Genomic DNA, 20,589 nt, shown 5'->3' on the forward strand with positions numbered 1-20,589 from the left:
ACTCTTATATCGAATTCCAACTGCCAAGGGATCTTTTACATGCACGCCAATGTATACATGGGACCTCGGTTTTTCGTCCCATCAGAACGACTAGACAGCTGTCTTGAACTGTCTCGGCCAATGCAGGGATCGAACACATGACTTCCAGGCTAGTGAGTTAACGTCTTACCCTCTTAGCCACCATGGTTCCTAACCATAAAACAACCGTTAACAAAATATTTATACAAATAACATTTTATTTAGAATTTGGCGAACAATGGCAATTAACAACATGAAACTAATATAGTTATTAAATAGTTCAATATATCATTTCTATAAACTTGTATCATAAAGTGTGTATATCTAGCCAAATAAATAACCCATATCTATCCTTTTTACAATATCTACATTATTTTAATTGCTTATTATGATAAAAAGATAAAAGATCTTCAATTCTTAAATTTCAAAGCTGCTTATCATCCTTTGAGGGAATTCGAGTCGCTTAAAAACAATAATATTGCGAACATTAAACCCTCTAAATCAAATATCAGTCCCAAAATGGTTAAATTTTGTTCAGTATTTTGTAAGATATGATAAATTGGGAATTTGCCAATATTCGATATCCTCTGCAGACAAGCCAGGCGCACCTATAATTGTTGGGTAAACTTTTTTGATGGACCACATTATTTTCCGATTTAATCCAAGCCAGAAGATTATCTACCATTAGTATTTTAGTTTTCTTAAATAAATAACGAATCTGAGTACATTTTAGCATGGTCTGAGCCATATAAAATTATATATGGTCTGAAAAATTGACGATAAGCAGCCGTAAGCTAAACAGATAATTAACATACAAAGGTAAATCCTACTTTTGATTTCAAGAACATGGAAAATCCATAATTTCTAGAACATGGAAAATCCATAATTTCTGGAAAATCCATAATTTCTAGAACATGGAAAATCCATAATTTCTAGAACAGGGATAATCCATAATCTTCAACAAACTGGTGGATTAGTCAAGGTGGAAATGAAACCCATTTGTGGATTCAGATTCAATATCTGAAAATTTACCAATCCGTTACTATTGTAGCTAAATTTGAATTTAAGATGATTATGTCAGTATATTGAATCAAGTGTAAAATAGTCTCCCATTTAGTATTTTTATTATTACTATGTATTGCATAGTTCTAATAGAGATCAATGATAACATCTCCCTATCAATTGGATATAATTCTCTCATTAACAAATAATATTTGTTCAATATTTTACATTAATATGGACTTATTTTTCACAAAATACAACATCGCAAAAAATATCTTGTCGACTTTTCTCGGACATGTTTACGAATATTTATAGCAGGAATACCGATTATCAACAATCATAAATAAGCCACATGTCTGTGGAATACAATTACTTATTATTACTAACAGACATCTAGCAATATTTGGCTCTTATAAGTAGAGGGGACTCTATTCAAGTGCTCAGCATGGTTTGCACATGTTTTCTGAATAATAAATTTACTTATTTTGTTGGTTTGTGGAGGGGTTCTATAAGAAGTGGCACTCCCACTCTCCAAGTCCTCCCAGAAGTAATTGTGAATTTAATAGTCCATAGCCGGTTAGATCTAATTCATAAGGCCAACTTCAAGTTTGGTCAAAGGTCACAAGATGTAAACAGGGCTAGAGCTAATCCCAACCCCGGACCGAGCACTAATGCTTAACCTAACCCTAATATACAATCTTGCCAACAATCACCTGCTATAACCTTTTTTACACCTCAGCGACCTCAACGAAAATTGAGCTGGCCTTAACAAATAGATTTAGCCATCCATAGCCTGTTCTACATAGCTACATTTTCGCCAATGAGGCCTGTCAAGTCCGTGTCATTGTTACGAAGGTAGTTTTTGCGATATATCTGACATGGAACAATATCACATGATATTATGAATAATCTTATATACAGTGTACAATATAATAATAATAACTGTTGTAGAGAAAATATCTTAATGTATGTACAATATGTAATAATAAATAACATTATCAACTAACTTCACAGACAAAACGTATAATAATAGCCTGTATTATCGCATGGGACGATTTACCCAATACCACAACATACTACCCAATACATAATGATGCAAAATAAAGCAAAATAGACACATCATTTGATTTTTTTCAAAAATAGAGAGTTATATCGCAGGAAATGTACTCCAAATACGATACCGATGTCCGATGTTCCATTTGCCTCCCTATATCACCCAAAACAAGCAAATAATAACCCAATACTATCAAATACTTGTCAAATGATATGTCTATTTTGAATCATTATGTTGTAGTATTGGGTAGTATGTGCTGATATTGAGGTATTGGTGTGGTATTGGGTAGTATTAAATAAATCGTCCCGCCGGTATTTTCTTTAAATCTATTTCTAGCTTAAAGGTATGTAGATACAAAATAGGTACATTAATGACAGATTTGAAGAAAAGGGGTGGATTGAAATCAATCAGAATAAAATGTAACAAACATAAGGACAACATAAAGAGTAAGCAATTAGTAAGTACAGGATGATCAAATCTACAAAAAGGGAGATAAATATACAGATACCAGAAAGGGTAAGCATTAAAGGGTTTTACTGGCATGATATGATTTTAGGAAGATGGATATGATATGGTTTAAAATGATTAACAAATATTAACAAACCTATTATTTTGAAATTTTCTTTGATTTATCAAAGGGTAATTCATTTTATTCTACAGCAAATCATGAATTGGGATATATATCACCTAAACAGGTGTTTTTTTTTGTTTTTAAAAAAAATCAGATAGGGATAAGATAACCAATGTGTCGAACAAAGTGGGGAAGTGCGGAGGATTAATTTTGAAATATTAAAAAAAATGACAAGAAGTGCACATAGTCATAGGTATAATATATAGATAAGGGTGGTGGGTTTACATCCAGTAAAAACTTCCCCAATCCACCAGACTTGATAAGGAATGTGAAAATGTTCAATTTTATATTAAAACCCTTTAATATTATCCATGTTTAATAAATACAATTACAGGTACTCTTGTGTCTTTTATTTTATTATAGGTAGATCTATGACTGAAAGTTGAGTAAATTCATAAGTCTGAGAATGCTTTGTGAACTTGGGGCCAGACAAACTGTGACTGACAAATCCTGAATCCGTGCCCGACATTGTCTGTGACAGGTGACTTATTTCAAGGCTCTGCTACCACCGAAGGTGATATCATAGACAAGTTGTTTTTATTATCCTAGCGCACGCCCAGGGGTCTTACCTGTGAGAGGAAACCGGAGCACCCGGAGTAAACCCGCGAGGTTGAGAAGGCGCCCCTATCTCTAAGCCACATACACTCACACCAGACATCGAAACAACAACCACAAGTGGTCAAAGCTTTAAATAGTCCATATTATAAGTGTACTCACAGGGGTTGAAAACCTTAATAATCAAAGTCAATAGGATTAGAAAATCACATAGAAAAAGTTTAGTCTTGAAGTAAAAGATCTCTATTACAATTAATTATTTATGTGTTAGTAAAAAAAAAACATTCATACCTAAAATAATGTACAACTAATAATTTATTAACATAACAATATCAGACTTTAAAGTCAATTTATAAATAATACCATTTTACAAAATCCAACATATAACATAGCTAGATGTCATTCTGAATGTCTAACAGTAATAACATCAATGTTTAAAATTAGCTTCAGTACATGTGAGCTGACAAATTTTATTTGTATTTGACAGCGCGAGTTGACAAATTTGTAAGATACTTGGCATTTTGATAGGTTTTTAAAACAAAAAATACATTCAGCCTTTTTTTTTAAATGTTTGTTTTATAATGAATAAATCAGGACTTTCTCCATATACTGACACGTGAGCACCGGCAACACAATTTTGTTTTGTATTTGACAGCTTGATGAAAGACAGTATCAATAGAAATGTTAAAGCTATCAGTCAATATTTGATTATACTTTATACATCATTTTATTGTGTGAATAACTATGTAATATATACAATAATCACAAGAGAATAATCTCTGATCTAGATCACGCTTTAAAAGCTCTAAAGACCGAAATTGATTATGATAAAATGATAAGAGAATACTTATCGAAACGTCAATGTTTCTGTATAATAAACCAGTGATTGTTTTCCCATATAACTGTGTTAGTTCTGTAATGTTTTCAATCGCTAAATGCCACTAAAGGATTATTCTATATCTCATGGCACAACTATCTAAATATATCAATAATTTAAACAGCAAACTAATAATATCAATTCTTTTTCTCCAAAAACAAACAAAACAAATAAACGACAATACTTTTGTTCCTTACTAGCAAAAGTTGTTAAGAAAATATTGCGGATTATTGTGCATAACAAAAGATACAAATTTGGCACAAATTATTCAGATGATGCAAAACTTCAATCTCAATCCCAGTGTTAACTTTACCCTTTGATTATCTTTGGTAAAACTTGCCGGCCATTAATCGGCGTGGAATCAATTCCTAAGCCCCGACCCCCAGTGGCTACTGATTGGCAGTAGCTGCTGATTTCTCGATGGCCCTTAGAATATTTTCCACATCTTGACATTAAAAGGTCATTTGAAAACAGCCGAATTGATGATTTACCAGGAACTATTTTTAGCTCACAAAGTGTGTGATTCGGCTAAATATGCGAGTTTGAGCTGCCATCTTTGATCTGTGTGAAGCGACCGACATCACATGACATGTGATACATCACATGACATTCTAAATGGCCGGCGAGTTTTCCAAGAGATAAACAAAGGGTAAGTTTATCTCTGGGAATGAGATTGGCAAAACTTATATTTGAAAAGATGAAATTCTATCTCATAAGCTTATTGCCTTTCCAATAGATAGATATAACAGTCTTTTACTTATATCATAAAAGCCGAGAGAGCATTTGAAACATGAAGAGCCCCGGGGAAGAACGATCCAAGTCATTTTTTCAACTAACCCCAGTTAATGGCGTCCTCTGGTAGCAAATAGTAGAAGCTTTCTGTGGAACAATCAATTTCAGGTAAAAACGATCGGAGTCAAATCGAACCAAGGCCCTTCTGAAATGGCCTCCCGGACAAATACAAGTCCATCGTACCCTTTATTTGACCTTAATTTGGCTGAAAAGTGGAAGTCAGTTTTTGTACTGGTAATTATGATTCGTATTAAACATCATTTTGAAGTTGAAATTAAACTCACTCGTTCTGATTGCATCAAGTATTCTCGTCCAAAAGTCTGTTTTGCCTTTTAAGTGAAAAGACATAAATGTGACTTAGATCGTTCTTCCTCTGGACTCTTCATATGTTTTTGGATTAGAAGCTGTGTATAAATGAGGAAACTCAATAAGCTATATGTATTTTCATATTTCAAATGTTGGTGATTGAATAAACGTCAAGCTTTACTACGCGATAACCAGCAATACAAGTTGTATCTTGTTTTTGTTTTTTTTTTAATATGAGAATAAACAAACCTAAAATATGAATTAAACATAGTACAGTGAAACATGACAAAAATCCGCAATCCATGAAATTTACATACCAGTAATTTCTAAACACTGTAACCAGGGTATGTTTCATTTTATCTTGTGTATTTAGCACTAATTTCTTTCACATTCATTTAATATTATATGTTTGTTTAATATTCGTAAAAAATTATTTAAAATCACCAAAAATCATCTAATTTGTACTTGTGTCCAGTTTAAAGCTGACTGATTAATTTATGAGTGTCCAATCTACAAGCCTTTAATTTCCTGAACACTGTTAAAAAAATAAACAACCCAATTGATTATTGATGTATAATGATTAATTTTTGAACAGTGGTCAGGAAATTAAACGCTTATAAATTGGACACTCATTATCAAAATTAATCAGTCACTGATTTTTACGAGTTTTTAAACAAAGATTTGATATTAAATGACCGTGAAAGAAATTAGTGCTAAATACACAAGATTAAATGACACCTGGGTTGTTAATCATATTGAAATTATATTTAATTTATCAATCACCCAACTGTCAATTTATGAATGAATGATAAACAGAACAGGTTTTACTGTACTATGTTTTTTTTTCAAGCTATGTGTAACAAAAATGAGAAACAATTTTAAGTAGTGTGAGGAATCTTTGTTCATCTTTGATCTTGTACCTCCATCTTCTATTTAAGGCTTTGTGTTCATTAATTCATATCAGGTGGAACATCTAACAAAAAAATAGATATCAAGGCATTTAACAAATAAATAAATACATTCTATCAAGGCATTTAATGATATAGAGAGAGAAAGAAATAGGGTTTAACATCCACTCGACACAAACTAGGTATTTTGGGACTAACATATGGTTTTATTTTATTTCAGTAATTTGCTTATGTGTAGGGGTCGTTATCAGTGGGAGGAAACTGGAGAACCAGAGAAATCCCACGAAGTTGGACAGGCGACCCTACTCCTTGTCACATACAAGCGGGGATTCGAACCACACCACTTGACTCAACGACAGACCTTATGATACAACGCGCACACTAACCATTTGGCCAACCAACCCCCCAACCCCCCCCCCTGCAGTGGGAGGAAAGCTGAGGACCTGGAAAAAAAATGAAAGGTTGGACAGCAGACCCAACCCTTTGTCACGTTCAAGCAGGGAATCGAAACCATGCCACTTGCCTCAATGACAGACCTCATGATCTAAAGAGCACAGGTTAAACCAGTGATTCTCAAGCAGTGTGCCACGAGATCTTCCTAAGTGTGCCACGAAATTTTGAACGGCACACGGCAAAAAACCATGTGATCCCAAATGATTATTCACTCGTGTCCCCTGGTAACTTATAGCTGTGTTTTCTTTATTTAGTTTGAGTCATTCTATGTGTCTATGTCTACGGTTTTATGCTGTGTATGACTTGTCATGTTTTTATTTTGCAAAATTCAAATATTTTTCATAAATATTTAGCCAGGTGTGCCACTATTTTGTCATTCATTCCAAGGTGTGCTGTTGGCAAAAAAAAGGTTGGGAACCACTGCATTAAACCATTGCTCACCCATTCAAGATGGAGGGGGCGGAGGGAATAATTCAAGGACAAAAAATACTCTTTTGCTCTTCTCAAAAGTTCCATATATTTACGTTTTGAAATTATTAAAGATACATTATGGAAGATTAGACAAGGAGCTGACAGTTCTCACTATGTATAATAGTTAAAAACTATATAATGTAAAGGGATTATGCTGGAAATTTCAGTCAAATTGCTTCACTCTAAGTCGAGAAAATCTATTTTAGAATCGCTGTAGCCTCGATTGTCATTGTTACTGCTGTCACAATAATTAAAGTCTCGATTATCCATTTTTGCGGTTAATCATCAATGGCCATCGAGCAGCAGATTGGATTCAAAGCCAGAGAAATTCAGACACATAAGATGGCATCGAGAGTCGATTATGGTCTTGTTTTGTTAATAAATGTCTAATTATTAATTTATATAACATTTAAGGCCCAAAGAAAGACCTGCTATAGAGTTGGTTATGATCTGGATAGGTTCATTAATGTCTAATTATTAATTTATATAACATTTCAGGCCTAAAGAAAGACCTGCAATAGACAGATTTAGCTCTTGTATAATGCACGTTTAACCAAATCAATTAAGTGGCTATTTATTTCAAAAGACCCTGAAGAGCTAAACATTAATTTGAAACCCTATTTTACCTGATTCTGTTACTGGATGAAGTCCTAATGCATTACTAAATTCTTCTAAACTATATGTTCCACTGTTATCTTTATCATACGGTTCCATGGCATCACTGGACGGGATGCTACTTTCTTTCATGAAGCTTTGTAAATCGTCTAATTTAATTGGCTGATTCTGGTTCCTTGCAGTCCATTGATTATATTTAGTTTTTAATTCTGTAACGATGGTCATAATTATTTAAACAATTGACATGATATGTCAATGAATTGGTGTAGTGATATATCAAGCCCTCAAATGATCTTCAAATATCGGTTTCCCCCCAAGGGTTCTTTTACGTGCACCCCAACGTGTACACAGGAACTTTATTTTTTTGTCCCATCCAAACAACTAGACAATGTTCCCTGCCAGATCCTCCCTGCTGCACCTCTGACAAGGGAAACCACATGAAATACATACATATATAAGAGAGCCTGCTCCTTGCCATGTACAACCAGGGAATCGAAACCACGTCAGTTAATTCAATGACAGACCTTATGATGCAGCACGTACACGCTAACCATTCGGCCATTCAACCCCCCAACATACATAAGAGACTTAAAGATACATTATGGGAGATTATATAAAGAGTTGGCAGTTCTCGCTATAATAGTTAAAAGATAGGTTGCCAGGCAACGAAACATACGCCCACAGCGGCTAAATCGTCCGGGCAGTCAACAAGAGTTGTCGCATATTTTTACTTTTTTCGGTAATGAAACATTTATAATTCACTAAAATCTGATTAAGAGCAACAACTCAGAAAACCATTAGAATTTGTTTTGGTTTTTATAAAGTTCTGCCCCATGTATACAAAACTTTTAATACTGTATCATGAATTCAGCTGTTCCAAGTCATAAAAATTCATTGAAAATCAATATACTTGTTCGTCTCAAGATCTTAAACTCTGTGTATCAATCTGCAGTCAATCGGATATATACTTTGGCCTCTAGAGCGTCCACAAGATTTTTCAAAGTGATCAAGGGCCATAACTTTGCCAGTAATTAACAGAAATCTTTGAAAATCAATAGGATTCTTCACCTCGTGACCTCAAACACTGTGTATAAATTTAAAGTCAATCAGATATTAACTTTAGCCTTTAGAGCATCCACAAGGTTTTTTGAAGTGATCAAGGGCCATAACTCTGGCAGTAATTATCGAAAATCACTGAAAATGAATAGACTTCTTCGTCTCATGACCTTAAACACTGTGTATAAATTTAAAGTCAATCGGATATTAATTTTCGTCCACAAGATTTTTTGAAGTGGTCAAGGGCCATAACTCTGGCAGTAATTATCGGAAATCGCTGAAAATCAATAGGCTTCCTAGACTCAAGACCTTAAACACTGTGTATAACTTTAAAGTCAATCGAATATTAACTTTGGCCTCTAGAGCGTCCACAAGATTCTTTGAAGTGGTCAAGGGCCATAACTCTGGCAGTAATTATCGGAAATAGCTGAAAATCAATAGGATTCTTCGTCTCATGGCCTTAAGCACTGTATATAAATTTAAAGTCAATCGGATATTAACTTTAGCCTCTAGAGCGTCCACAAGGAATTGTGGACGCCGGATGGACGGGGGCGACGACAATATACGACCATATTTCAATGTAGGCGTATAAAAATAGATAACGTAAAGAGAACAAGCCAACAGTGAGGCTGATGTCCCCCCGCCAAAATCCCCAAATAAATAGATGACACATACTAATTAATCGCACATCTAGTTTTTTCAAAAGTATCAAGCAATCAAACTGATTATCAACTATACACTAAATTTCATCAGTCTCTATCAGATAGAATCAAAGTTATCTTGTCCCAAAGCATCGACCAAGGAACTTGCTTATCTCTGCTTAGCTTTAGCTCGATATGTTAATCATTGAACTCAGTCAAGATGAACATCTACATCAAGTTTAAACATTCTACCTCAATTAGAAGGAGAGTTGTTATGTTCCAAAGTCTTGACCAATCAAAATGCTTATTGACCTTAGCCTAAGCAGACAATTCTCATCATCAAACTTAGTCAAGGTATTGATGTAATGAAACTATACACCAAGTTTCATCACTCTCACTTAATTAGAACTAAAGTTATCGTGTTCCAAAGTCTCGGACAATCAAATTGCTTATCACTCTGCTTACCCTGAGCAGAAAATGCTCCTTATCGAACTTAGTCAAGGTATTGATGTAATGAAACTATACACCAAGTTTCATCACTCTCACTTAATTGGAACTAAAGTTATCGTGTCCCAAAGCATCAACCAATTAATTTGCTTATCTCTACTTACCCTAAGCAGAAAATGCTCATCCTCACACTCCATCAAGGCATTGACCTAATAAACACCTACACCAAGTTTGAACATTTTAGCTCAATTAGAAGGAGAGTTATTGTGTTCCAAAGTCACGGCCAATCAAATTGCTTATCGCTCTTACCCTGAGCAGAAAATGCTCATCATCGAACTTAGTCAAGGTATTGATGTAATGAAACTATACACCAAGTTTCATCACTCTCACTTAATTAGAACTAAATGTAATCGTGTCCCAAAGCATCAACCAATCAAATTGCTTATCTCTGCTTACCCTAAGCAGAAAATGCTCATCTTCACACTCCATCAAGGCATTGACCTAATAAACACCTACACCAAGTTTGAACATTCTAGGTCAATTAAAAGGAGAGTTATTGTGTCCCAAAAAGTGTGACGGACAGACAGAAAGACGGACAGATAGACAAGACGGACGAACCCATTTTAATAGTCCCCTGCTTTCTTCGAAAAGCGGGGGATAAAAATGTGAAAATTTCAGTCAAATTGCTCCACTCTGAACCCAGACATAAAACAAAGTCTCGATTATCCATTTTTACGTTTAATTATCCTTCACAAAATATATTCCAACCCGCTAAATATCGCAGGCTAGCGATGACATCGAGAGTTGAATATGGTCTGGCTAAGTTAATTAATGTCTAATTAATAATTTAGATAACATTTCAGGCCTGAAGAAAGACCCACGATAGGCAGATTTAGATATTGCATAATGTATGTTTAATGTAACAATGGTGGAGATATAATATAATGTTTGTAATTATTTAAATAAAATAATAATAATTGTTTTCTGTAGCACTGAACATTTAGTCAGTCTGTGATGCTTTAAAGTCAAACTTACCATCATAAGTTGTAATATTGGGAATTTTGATCAGTTTGGAAGATTCTGAAGAAAAAAACCCAGTATATATGTATATTTTACTATCTTCTTTGATTGGCATTTAGTAATTTAACATATTAACATAAGGTACAAATTATATGGATACACAATTACTGAGTTTAATACTAAGCGACGTTCCAAGGAGGATACTGTCGTCTTTATCATCATTTGCTTGATAAAGAGGAGAGTATCCTCGTCGAAATGTCGCTTATTATTAAACTCAGTAATTGTATATCCATAAAAATTGTACCCAAGTTATATTATACTATTATTTTTGCACACATGCACAAAGAAAATTAAAAAAAGGTGATAATTTGGAAGAAAATGAGATAGATTCCAAAACCTTTTCTAATCAGAGGCTAAAACATCAGTTAATCCTCCTTGTCACACACAAACCAGGCCGTTAAACAGGCCTAATTAAAGATACATTATGGAAGATTAGTTAAAAACTAGATAATGTAAAGGGAATTTGCTGAAAATTTCTATCAAATTGATCCACTATGAACCGAGAATTGAGCGATTGAAAGTTCCACCTAGCCTCGATCATCATTACTAAAGTCAGTACGATAAAAAGCATAGTCTAGATTATCCATTTATTGATTTAATCATGAAGGGAAATTATGCAGTAAATCGGGTCATAATCCACTAAAGGTCGCAGGCTAGCGATGCCATCGAGAGTTGATTATGGTAAGGATAGTTAATTAATTTCTAATTGATAATTTAGATAACATTTCAGGCCTAAAGAAAGACCTGCAATAGGCAGATTTAGCTCTTGCATAATGTATGATTAATATGGAATTGTTTATTAAACAGTAAAATAAAAAAAATGCTCGTGCAGGTATGAAAGTAAAATTGAGTTTAATGTCCACTCAACGCAAACTAACCCATTTTAAGAATAATAGATGGCACAATTTTATTTCAATAATTCACTTGAACACTAGCAATGGTTAATGAGATGATAATGTTCTTAACCACTGCTTCAGGAATATGTTAAAGAGAGAGAGAAATGTGGTGTAACAACCACTCGACACAAACTAGGTCATTTCGGGAATAACACATGGTTTAATTTTATTTTAATAATTCGCTTGCGCGTAGGGGTCTTTAGCAGTGGGAGGAAAGCAGAGGACCCAGAGAAAACCCACGAGGTTGCACAGGCGACCCTACCCCTTGTCAGGTAAAACTGGGGAATTGAAACCACGCCAGTTGTCTCAATGACAGACCCTCTGATACAACATACACGCGCTAACCATTCGGCCATCGAACCACCATTCAGTTTGAGATTTACTATTAGACATTGGAGTATGGTGTACCTGTTGTAGATAATGGTATTGTAGACGTAACTGGAGTTGTTATAGGACTGGATAATGTTGCTGTGCTTAGACTAGAACTACTAGTAATATCTATAAATAACACACAAGTACATTGACAATAACATAAAACAACTGAAGATTTAATCTATAAAGAAATCAAAATAAAAGATATGTATCATGCAAACTGTTGACAACATCTAAACACAATCTAATTAAAATTTAATCTCATTAAAACACAGATCCTATTTCGTTTCGTTTATGACATGAAATACCGAAAAGTATAAAATAAAAGTTTAAGTCAAATTTTAATTAGATTGCATGTAACTGAATGTTGTGATTTAAAATAAAGCTATAAAATATTCTAGCGTGAAAATAAACTAATAAAAAGGTATAATGAATATATAAAGGTATCAAGAAAGGTAAAACTGTAGGTTCACATAATCAATAACATATACTTCATACAATGGAAATAACATTCAATACATGAGAACAGTGGAATCTTTGGAAACAGCTATTTGGGTCAACCAAATACCCCTGGTCAGTCAACATTTTTTTAGACAAACAAGATTATGTTGTATTTGGTTAATCAACTCTAAAAAATCTGCTTAATTGTTACGTAAGACAGGGCTCATTTGGTTAACTCATCTGCAACCACCATTTTTCTAAAATTTTACCAGAGCCACCCAAGTACTGATTTTATCAATCAAAATAATATGGTGTTTGGGTGACTAACTCAAAGGAACTAATTTATGAAATTAAACATTTTGCTTTGTTGTATTTACAGTAATAATCTAAACATTTTGTACACCCCTTTTAGGGTATTTACAGTAATAACTACAGCAAAGGGGAGATAATCTAGGGTCACTTACTATCTTTGGCACCCAGATATTGTTTTATTCCTTCTACTGTTTTATCAACTCTGTGTAGTTTATTTGTATTATTGGTTAATTTATTAAACAGTTGATCTACTTCTTTGTTCATTTTAACAACAGTTACATTTAAACTCTGAAAAAAAAAAAAAAAAAAAAAATACAAATAACCACATACTATTCCAGAGAGAGAGAGAAATGGGGTTCAAAATATGGAAAATAAAGAGTCATTTTGTTCAAATATTTTACCACAGTAACAGAAAGTAACTCTAAAAAATTTGAAAGAATTAAAAAATGTGCAATATGCTCATTTATCAAGTATGTTACCACACCTAGTATGAGAGAGAGAGAGAGAGAGAGAGAGAGAGGATTTAATGTCCAAACGACATAAACTAGATCATTTCGGGACTAACATATAATATGGTACAATTTTTTTTCAATAATTCGATTGCATTTAGCAGTGGGAGAAAACCGGCAGACCTGGAGAAACCCCTATTCCACACCTCGTACCCAGTTACTTGACTCAATAACAGACCTTATGATTTTAAGCACATGTGTTAGACCACTCAACTACTCTAACCCCTGTAAAATAAAGATTAAATTACCTGTATAGATGATGTTGTCTGAGTTCTCAGTTCATCTATAGTATGGTTTATATTATAAAACATGGAATGATCTGTCTGTAGCTACAATCATACCAAATCATTCAAACATATATCATACCATATTATTTAAACATATATCATACCAAATTATCCCAACATATATCATACCAAATTATTCATACCATTTATCATACCAAATATAACATACCATATTATTCAAAAATATAAAGCATACCAAATTAATAGTTACATTAACTTGCCTTCTGTCAGTCATACAAAATCAAATCAAACCCACCACTGCGCAAAAGGTACAGTCCTTACTGTCAGGGTCAAATTGAGTTTGCGTGGGGCCCCTGGCTGAAAATGTCACTGAGGCCCTTGCGTCAACAAAAGAAAATGGTGCATTTCCCTTGGTTGCCATACTGTAGCTGCGAAACTCTGATGCCTCGCCCCATCCCTCCTGTCAAACACTATTGTAACATACGATATAATTATTTAGGGTACAAATTGTTTTTTGTAGAATTAATTTGGGGCCCCTGGCTGCAGCCCTGATAGCCTCCTCCCCCACCCCCCTTTAATCCAGTCCTACTTACTGTGGTATGATAATGTAATTACTTATAAAAAAGGAGTGAAAATAAACCGTAAGGACAGTATAGTAATGTATGTTACCTGAGAAAGATTAGACTGTAAATTATAAACAAGGGCTGTAAGATTGGACAATGATCCAACTCCACCTGTTCCATTAATATCTTTATCTTTTACCTAATAAATATTAACATTAATAGTAAATAAAATGAAATGGAGTTTATCATCCTACTCGGTTAATAACACTGGGCATACCCCATTGCATGTGCATTGAGGGAAATTTTGCCTGAACAGCAATGCTATGACCTACTCTAAGAACTCTTATCTTGAATTCCACCTATCAAGTGTTCTTTTAGAAACTGTTCCTTGCAGGGTCCTGTGACCAGCACCAGTGAAGAAGAGGTACTTTCTCTTCCTAGATTGGGATCTAACCCCAGATCTCCTGGTTAGAGTGCTATTAAACATACATTATGCAAGAGCTAAATCTGCCTATTGCAGGTCTTTCTTTAGGCCTAAATTATTAATTAGACATTAATTAACCTATCCAGACCATAATCAACTCTAGATGGCATCGCTAGCCTGCGATCTTTAGTGGATTGTGAGCCGATTTACTGCATAACTTTCCTTTACGATTTAACGATTAAATGGATAATCAAGACTATGCTGTTTATCAAACTGACTTTAGTAATGACGATCAAGGCTAGGTGGAAATTCAATCGCTTTGTTCTCGGTTCATAGTGGATCAATTTGAATGAAATTTTCAGCAAATTGCCTTTACATTATCTAGTTTTTAACTATTATAGTGAGAACTGCCAACTCGTTATCGAATCTCACATAATGTATCTTTAACATTAATAAGTGAATAGAGAGAGAGAGAGAGATGGGGTTTAACGTCCACTCGACACAAACTAGGTCATTTCGGGACTAACATATGGTTTAATTTTTTTATTTCAATAATTCGATTGCGCAGTGGGAGGAAACCGGAGTACCCGAAGAAAACCCACGAGGTTGGACAGTCGACCCTACTCCTTGTCACGTACAACCGGGGAATCGAAACCCCGCCAGTGCTAACCATTCGGCCATCCAACCCCCCAATAAGTGAATAAAACCCCCAGATAATATATGAAATCAAATGAAATGCGGTTTAATGTCCTACTGTTCTGCCCTGAATGGAGAGAGAGAGAGAAATGGGGTTTAACGTCCACTCGACACAAACTAGGTCATTTCGGGACTAACATATGGTTTAATTTTATTTACATAATTCGCTTGCACATAGGGGTCTTTAGCAGTGGGAGGAAACCGGAGGACTCGGAGAAAACCCACGAGGTTGGACAGGCGACCATACTCCCTGTCACGTTGCACTGAATGGGCTAAAGAAGATGGGCATACACCATACAGTGGGCTATGAGGAAAATTTGGTCAAGGCAGCATTATTTCCACCTACTGTCATGTAATTTTTTATGTTCAAGTCAAATTCTAAAACATCCAATCTAATTAAAATACAATCTATATTTCGTTTCATTTTTTTTTAATACTTTCGATGGCCTCTACTACATGAAGATCTGACCGGTTGTAGTGGAGGGTCGCATCAGGTCATACAAGCGGCTTTTGATTCTTTAACGTCAGACATTTGCTTAGCCAATCAGTGTTGATGTTTCTAGTGGGTTACCCACAGTTCCATAAACCTCACGCCGAAAACTTTAACATACCGGGAGAAAACCCACGGGGTTGGACAGGCGACCCTACTCCTTGTCACATACAACCAGGGAATCAAAACCAAGCCAGTTGACTCAATGACAGACCTTATGATATAACGTGCACACGCTAACGATTCGGCCATCTACCCCACCACATTTTTGGGGACATTCTGATGATATTTATAACCACAAAGAGCCCAACATATCACAATCGCTGTAACAGATGGTTTCATTGGCTAATCCCTCACATCATCCAGAATACGGGTTATATAACAACTCTTCCTGATCCTAGTGTAGTAAAGACAAATAAAACGAAATTTGAACTATAAAAAACGAAACGAAATAGGATCTGTGTTTTAATCAGATTGTAAAACATCAATCAAAAATTTGAGCTTACCCCATCTTGTATTCGAGTTTCAACAGCTGGTGATGAACTACCTGCGGCTTTAGAATTAATCTCCTGAATTAATTTTAAAGTGGAATTTTCTAATAAACTAACTTTTTGCTGTAAGAAATAAAAACACAAATTAAATATACATTATACAAAAGCTAAATGGCTGAACCGTTCTAATCTACCTAATATCGGAGATATCCGATGGCATCGAGAGTTTATTATGGTGTGGATACGTTAATTAATGTCTAATTAATAGTTTGTATAAAATTTAAGGCCTAAATAAAAATCTGCAAATGATAAATTTGTAAGAAGGTGCAGAAATCTTTTATCCGATTCTGTCAGTAACAGCAAAGTCCAGTAAATAAATACCTACCGTTATAGTTGTGTTTAAATAATCATATTTATGTAGAAGAGTAGTATTCATCTCATCTATGTCATGGCTTAAACTCTCAATTTGCTGAAAAATAAACAGGTACACAACAGTGTCAAAACATAGGTGTCTAATTATTTTTCAATCACAATAGCTTAATTTTTTAATAAACCAGGGACGCCACTGACTTAATGTGTGATCAAGTCCAAATGTAACAATAATTTATTTAGAAAACCGAGAGAGAGAGAGAGAGAGAGAGAGCGAGAGAGCGAGAGATTAAAACACAGATCCTATTACTGCACTAGGTTCTGGAAGAGTTGTTATCATTGACCTGTTCTGGATGCATGGAATTGTGGGTAAACCACTAGAAATGCCAACAATGATTAATTAATCAACCTGGGGTTCAATTGCCGTCAATAATTCGCCTGTGCGTAGGGGTCTTTAGCAGTGGGAGGAAACCGGAGAGCCCGGAGTAAACCCATGATATTGGGCAGTCAACCCTACTCCTTGTACCAGTACAAGTGGAGAATGAAACCTTCTGATGCAACGCGCACACTTTAACCATTCAGCCACCCAACCCCCACCCCGCTTTAGAAAACCAGAGGGATAAATTTACCAATTATACCAAGGTATCAAAGTGTGTATTACCTGTTGTAAATGTGCAATTTCTGGTGTAGAACTTGGATTTGATGTCATACTACTTTCACTTTTCTTGATATCACCTTTATTAGCTGTCTAAATAACCAAACAATATTTTACATTAATCAGAGATCTAGTTCTAAATTATTGTACAGAAATCAAGTAATTATCAGAAATAATTAAAATTTAACTGACTCCTAGTTCATCCTTTTGCTAACGGAGATACATGTAGTTGCAAATCATTAAGCTTCCTTGTCTCATGAACTGTGTATCAGGCTGACCTTAAAAATATCTTTGTTTCGCCTAACGCGACCGACTAACTAAAACCACCCCCGACTTAAATTATTTTATTGCACTTTTCCACGATCTTTTTATTTTATTTTGTGTGTCAACCTGAAATATATCATGAGAGTTATTTCCCTTTACTATGGCTATGGTTTGATTCATTATTGAAACTGGTTGATCAAGACGAAAGCGTCATAGGTGTCGCTTCTCAACAAAATGGTTGCAGACGAATACACGTCCATTCCCACGAAATGATTCTGCCTCTATGTCTGTGGTGCGTAGTTTTAAACATGACGACGATATTTTCAATATCCGTTTTCGAGAAAAATGAAGGCACAACCCGCACTATCGTTAAAAACGTGTTGAAGGAGTTTCACACTTCAAGTTCGTGGCAAATCGTGTGCGAGTCGGGCATCACGAAAAATCCCGATGTCATTGATTTGTTTGCCAATAAAGAAGACGAATGTTTAATAAGTTTAATAAAAACTTTCAGTTCGTTACTTTTTACGTCAGACCCCAAATTCATTAAACAAAATTAATGAATCTGTAGTATACAGCTAATAAGTTTTCTGTATTGATTTCTCTGACTTTAAAAAAAAATCTGAAAAAAAACCCGACCTACCGACCCTTCTCCTCGATTGTGGGTCGGGTTTGGTGAAACAAAGATATTTTTAAGGTCAGCCTCAGTCTCAAATCAATCGGAGGAGCATTCACAGACAAGGGAGCCACGGTGGCTAAGTGGGTAAGACGCTGGTTCGCTAGCCTGGAGGTCGAGAAAGTTCATCTGGATTTTCCGACTTAGTTTCCCCTTGTCAGTAGTGCCTGACAAGGACAGCCGTCTAGTCGTCCGAATGGGACAAAAAAAAAAAACGAGGTAACATGTATACATTGGCATGCATGTAAAAAAATCCCTTGGCAGTTGGAATTTGATATAAGAGTAGACCATAGTGCCGCTGCCCGAGCAAAATTTCCCCATAGGACCTCGGTTTTTCGTCCCATCTGAACGACTAGACAGCTGTTCTTGTCAGCCCCTCCGCCCTGCAATAATCCCTGGAATAGTGCAGGTCAGTATGGATCTCAGTGATACTGTAGAGGCGAATTCTAAAATAATCCCAAGATAAAATCCCCTAGCAACAAAAGACTGTTTTAGAATACGGGTAGATTAAATGACATACCTCTAAACTGGTTAATCTTTTTATTATGTCATCTGTTTTGGCTGTAAGATCTTTTTTCCAATTTTTAAAATCACTTCCATACGCAGCTAATGTCTGAAAAAAAAACCCCCAAAAAACAATGATTTCGAAAAATGGGGTTTAGGAGTGTATTTTCAATATTATTCTCGTTATTTGGAGACGTTTATACAATGAAGGAATTTTTTTTTTCTAGGTGAGGCCAGAAGACCTCATTGATTGTGACATCATTTCTGTATAAGTAGGTGATTACCTTCTGATCCTTCTGAATCAAAATTGTGAATATTCAACAAAAACTAGCAGAAATATGTAGCCCAAAACGTCAACAAATATAGGTTGCCAGGCAACAAAACATAATACGCTTCGTTGTCTCATGACCATAAACACTGTGTATAAATTTAAAGTCAGACATAAACTTAAGCCTCTAGAGCTTCCACAAGATTTTTCAAAGTTATCAAGGGCCATAACTCTTGCAGTAATTATCGGAAATCGGTGAAAATAAATAGGCTTTTTTCTTCGTCTCATGACCTTATACACTGTGCATAAATTTAAAATTAATTGGATATCAACTTTTGAATCTAGAGTGTCCACAAGATTTTCCAAAGTGATGAAGGGCCATAACTCTGGCCGTAATTATCGGAAATTGATGAAAATCAATAGACTTCTTCATCTCCTGGCCTTAAACACTGTGTATTAATTAAAAGTCAATAGGATATTAACTTTAGCTTCTAGTGTCCAAAAGAAATTGGGCGAATAAAAATTGCCTTGCAACAGTAGTGGGGTGGAGGAGGGGTTGCTACAAGGTAGATGGACTACCTTCCATTTATTTTGAAATCCAGGGGAATAATTATTACTTTTATTTAGTCCATAAAGATGCTACTGGAGAGGTAAGGTGTTTCTTGTTTTATTCGAAATAATAATAATTACTTACCCTGGTTAAAGTTTCTATCTCTGAAAGTTTTTCAAGATTTTTAATATTTTCTAAACTTTTCTGTAAATTACTGGATGTATCTATCAATGTCTTGTACTGAAAAATAATTCAACAATTTTGTGTTATTTGTAAAACCTATAAATAAGATTATCCCAATTGATAAATGAGAGAAGCAAAGACTGTCTGATAGTGTACGAGTCAAAAAGAGACTTGCCAAGATCTAGCAAGTTTTACAATACCATCCTGTATAATAATTAATCTGATCAAAACACAGATCCTATTTCATTTCGGGGGATCACGGTGGCTAAGTGGGTAAGGCGCTGGCTCGCTAGCCTGGAGGTCGGGTGTTCGATCCCTGCATTGGCCGAGAAAGTTCATCCAGATTTTCCAGCGTGGTTTCCCCTTGTCAGTGATGCAGGATTAAAACAATATATCAGTCATTTTAAGAGTAAAATAGGGAGGAGAATTTTGCCCAGACAGTGGCATTTCTGCTTACTCTGCATTGAATTCCAACCAAGGGATCTTTTTAAAGGGGCATTATGGGAGATTAGATAAAGAGCTGGCAGTTCTCACTATAATAATAGTTTAAATCTAGATAATGTAAAGGGAATATGCTGAAAATTTCATTCAAATTGCTCCATTTTGAAACGAGATATTAGCAAATGAATTTTAGGCCTAACCTTGATTATCATTATTAAAGTCGGTACGATAACAACAACAGTCTCGATTATCCATTTTTGGATTTAATCATCAATGAGCGTTGAGAAGTGAAAATCCAACACATAAGATGCCATCGAGAGTTGATTAAGATAGT

The 20,589-nt window shown here is 35.0% G+C and overlaps 1 protein-coding gene across 3 annotated transcripts in view; it reads right to left on the reverse strand.

Moving 5' to 3' along the window:
* Nucleotides 1-218: 218 nt before the first annotated feature.
* Nucleotides 219-20,589, reverse strand: part of LOC126819431 (EF-hand calcium-binding domain-containing protein 14) — a 34,205-nt gene continuing 13,834 nt past the window's right edge. For 2 of the 3 annotated variants that reach the window (XM_050547459.2, XM_050547460.2), the window contains exons 4-15: nucleotides 19,776-19,871; nucleotides 18,830-18,922; nucleotides 17,379-17,465; nucleotides 16,734-16,817; nucleotides 16,364-16,471; nucleotides 14,354-14,446; nucleotides 13,685-13,765; nucleotides 13,080-13,215; nucleotides 12,211-12,300; nucleotides 10,862-10,906; nucleotides 7,694-7,891; nucleotides 219-6,208 (exon numbers count right to left, since the gene is read on the reverse strand). In XM_050547459.2, the coding sequence (XP_050403416.1) occupies nucleotides 6,186-6,208; nucleotides 7,694-7,891; nucleotides 10,862-10,906; nucleotides 12,211-12,300; nucleotides 13,080-13,215; nucleotides 13,685-13,765; nucleotides 14,354-14,446; nucleotides 16,364-16,471; nucleotides 16,734-16,817; nucleotides 17,379-17,465; nucleotides 18,830-18,922; nucleotides 19,776-19,871 (1,134 nt within the window). In that variant the 3' untranslated portion in view covers nucleotides 219-6,185. The remainder of the gene's footprint in view (nucleotides 6,209-7,693; nucleotides 7,892-10,861; nucleotides 10,907-12,210; nucleotides 12,301-13,079; nucleotides 13,216-13,684; nucleotides 13,766-14,353; nucleotides 14,447-16,363; nucleotides 16,472-16,733; nucleotides 16,818-17,378; nucleotides 17,466-18,829; nucleotides 18,923-19,775; nucleotides 19,872-20,589) is intronic. The other variant, XM_050547461.2, reaches the window with a different exon arrangement.

Source organism: Patella vulgata, chromosome 4 (genome assembly GCF_932274485.2).
Source record: "Patella vulgata chromosome 4, xgPatVulg1.2, whole genome shotgun sequence".
NCBI classification, from domain to species: Eukaryota; Metazoa; Mollusca; class Gastropoda; family Patellidae; genus Patella; species Patella vulgata.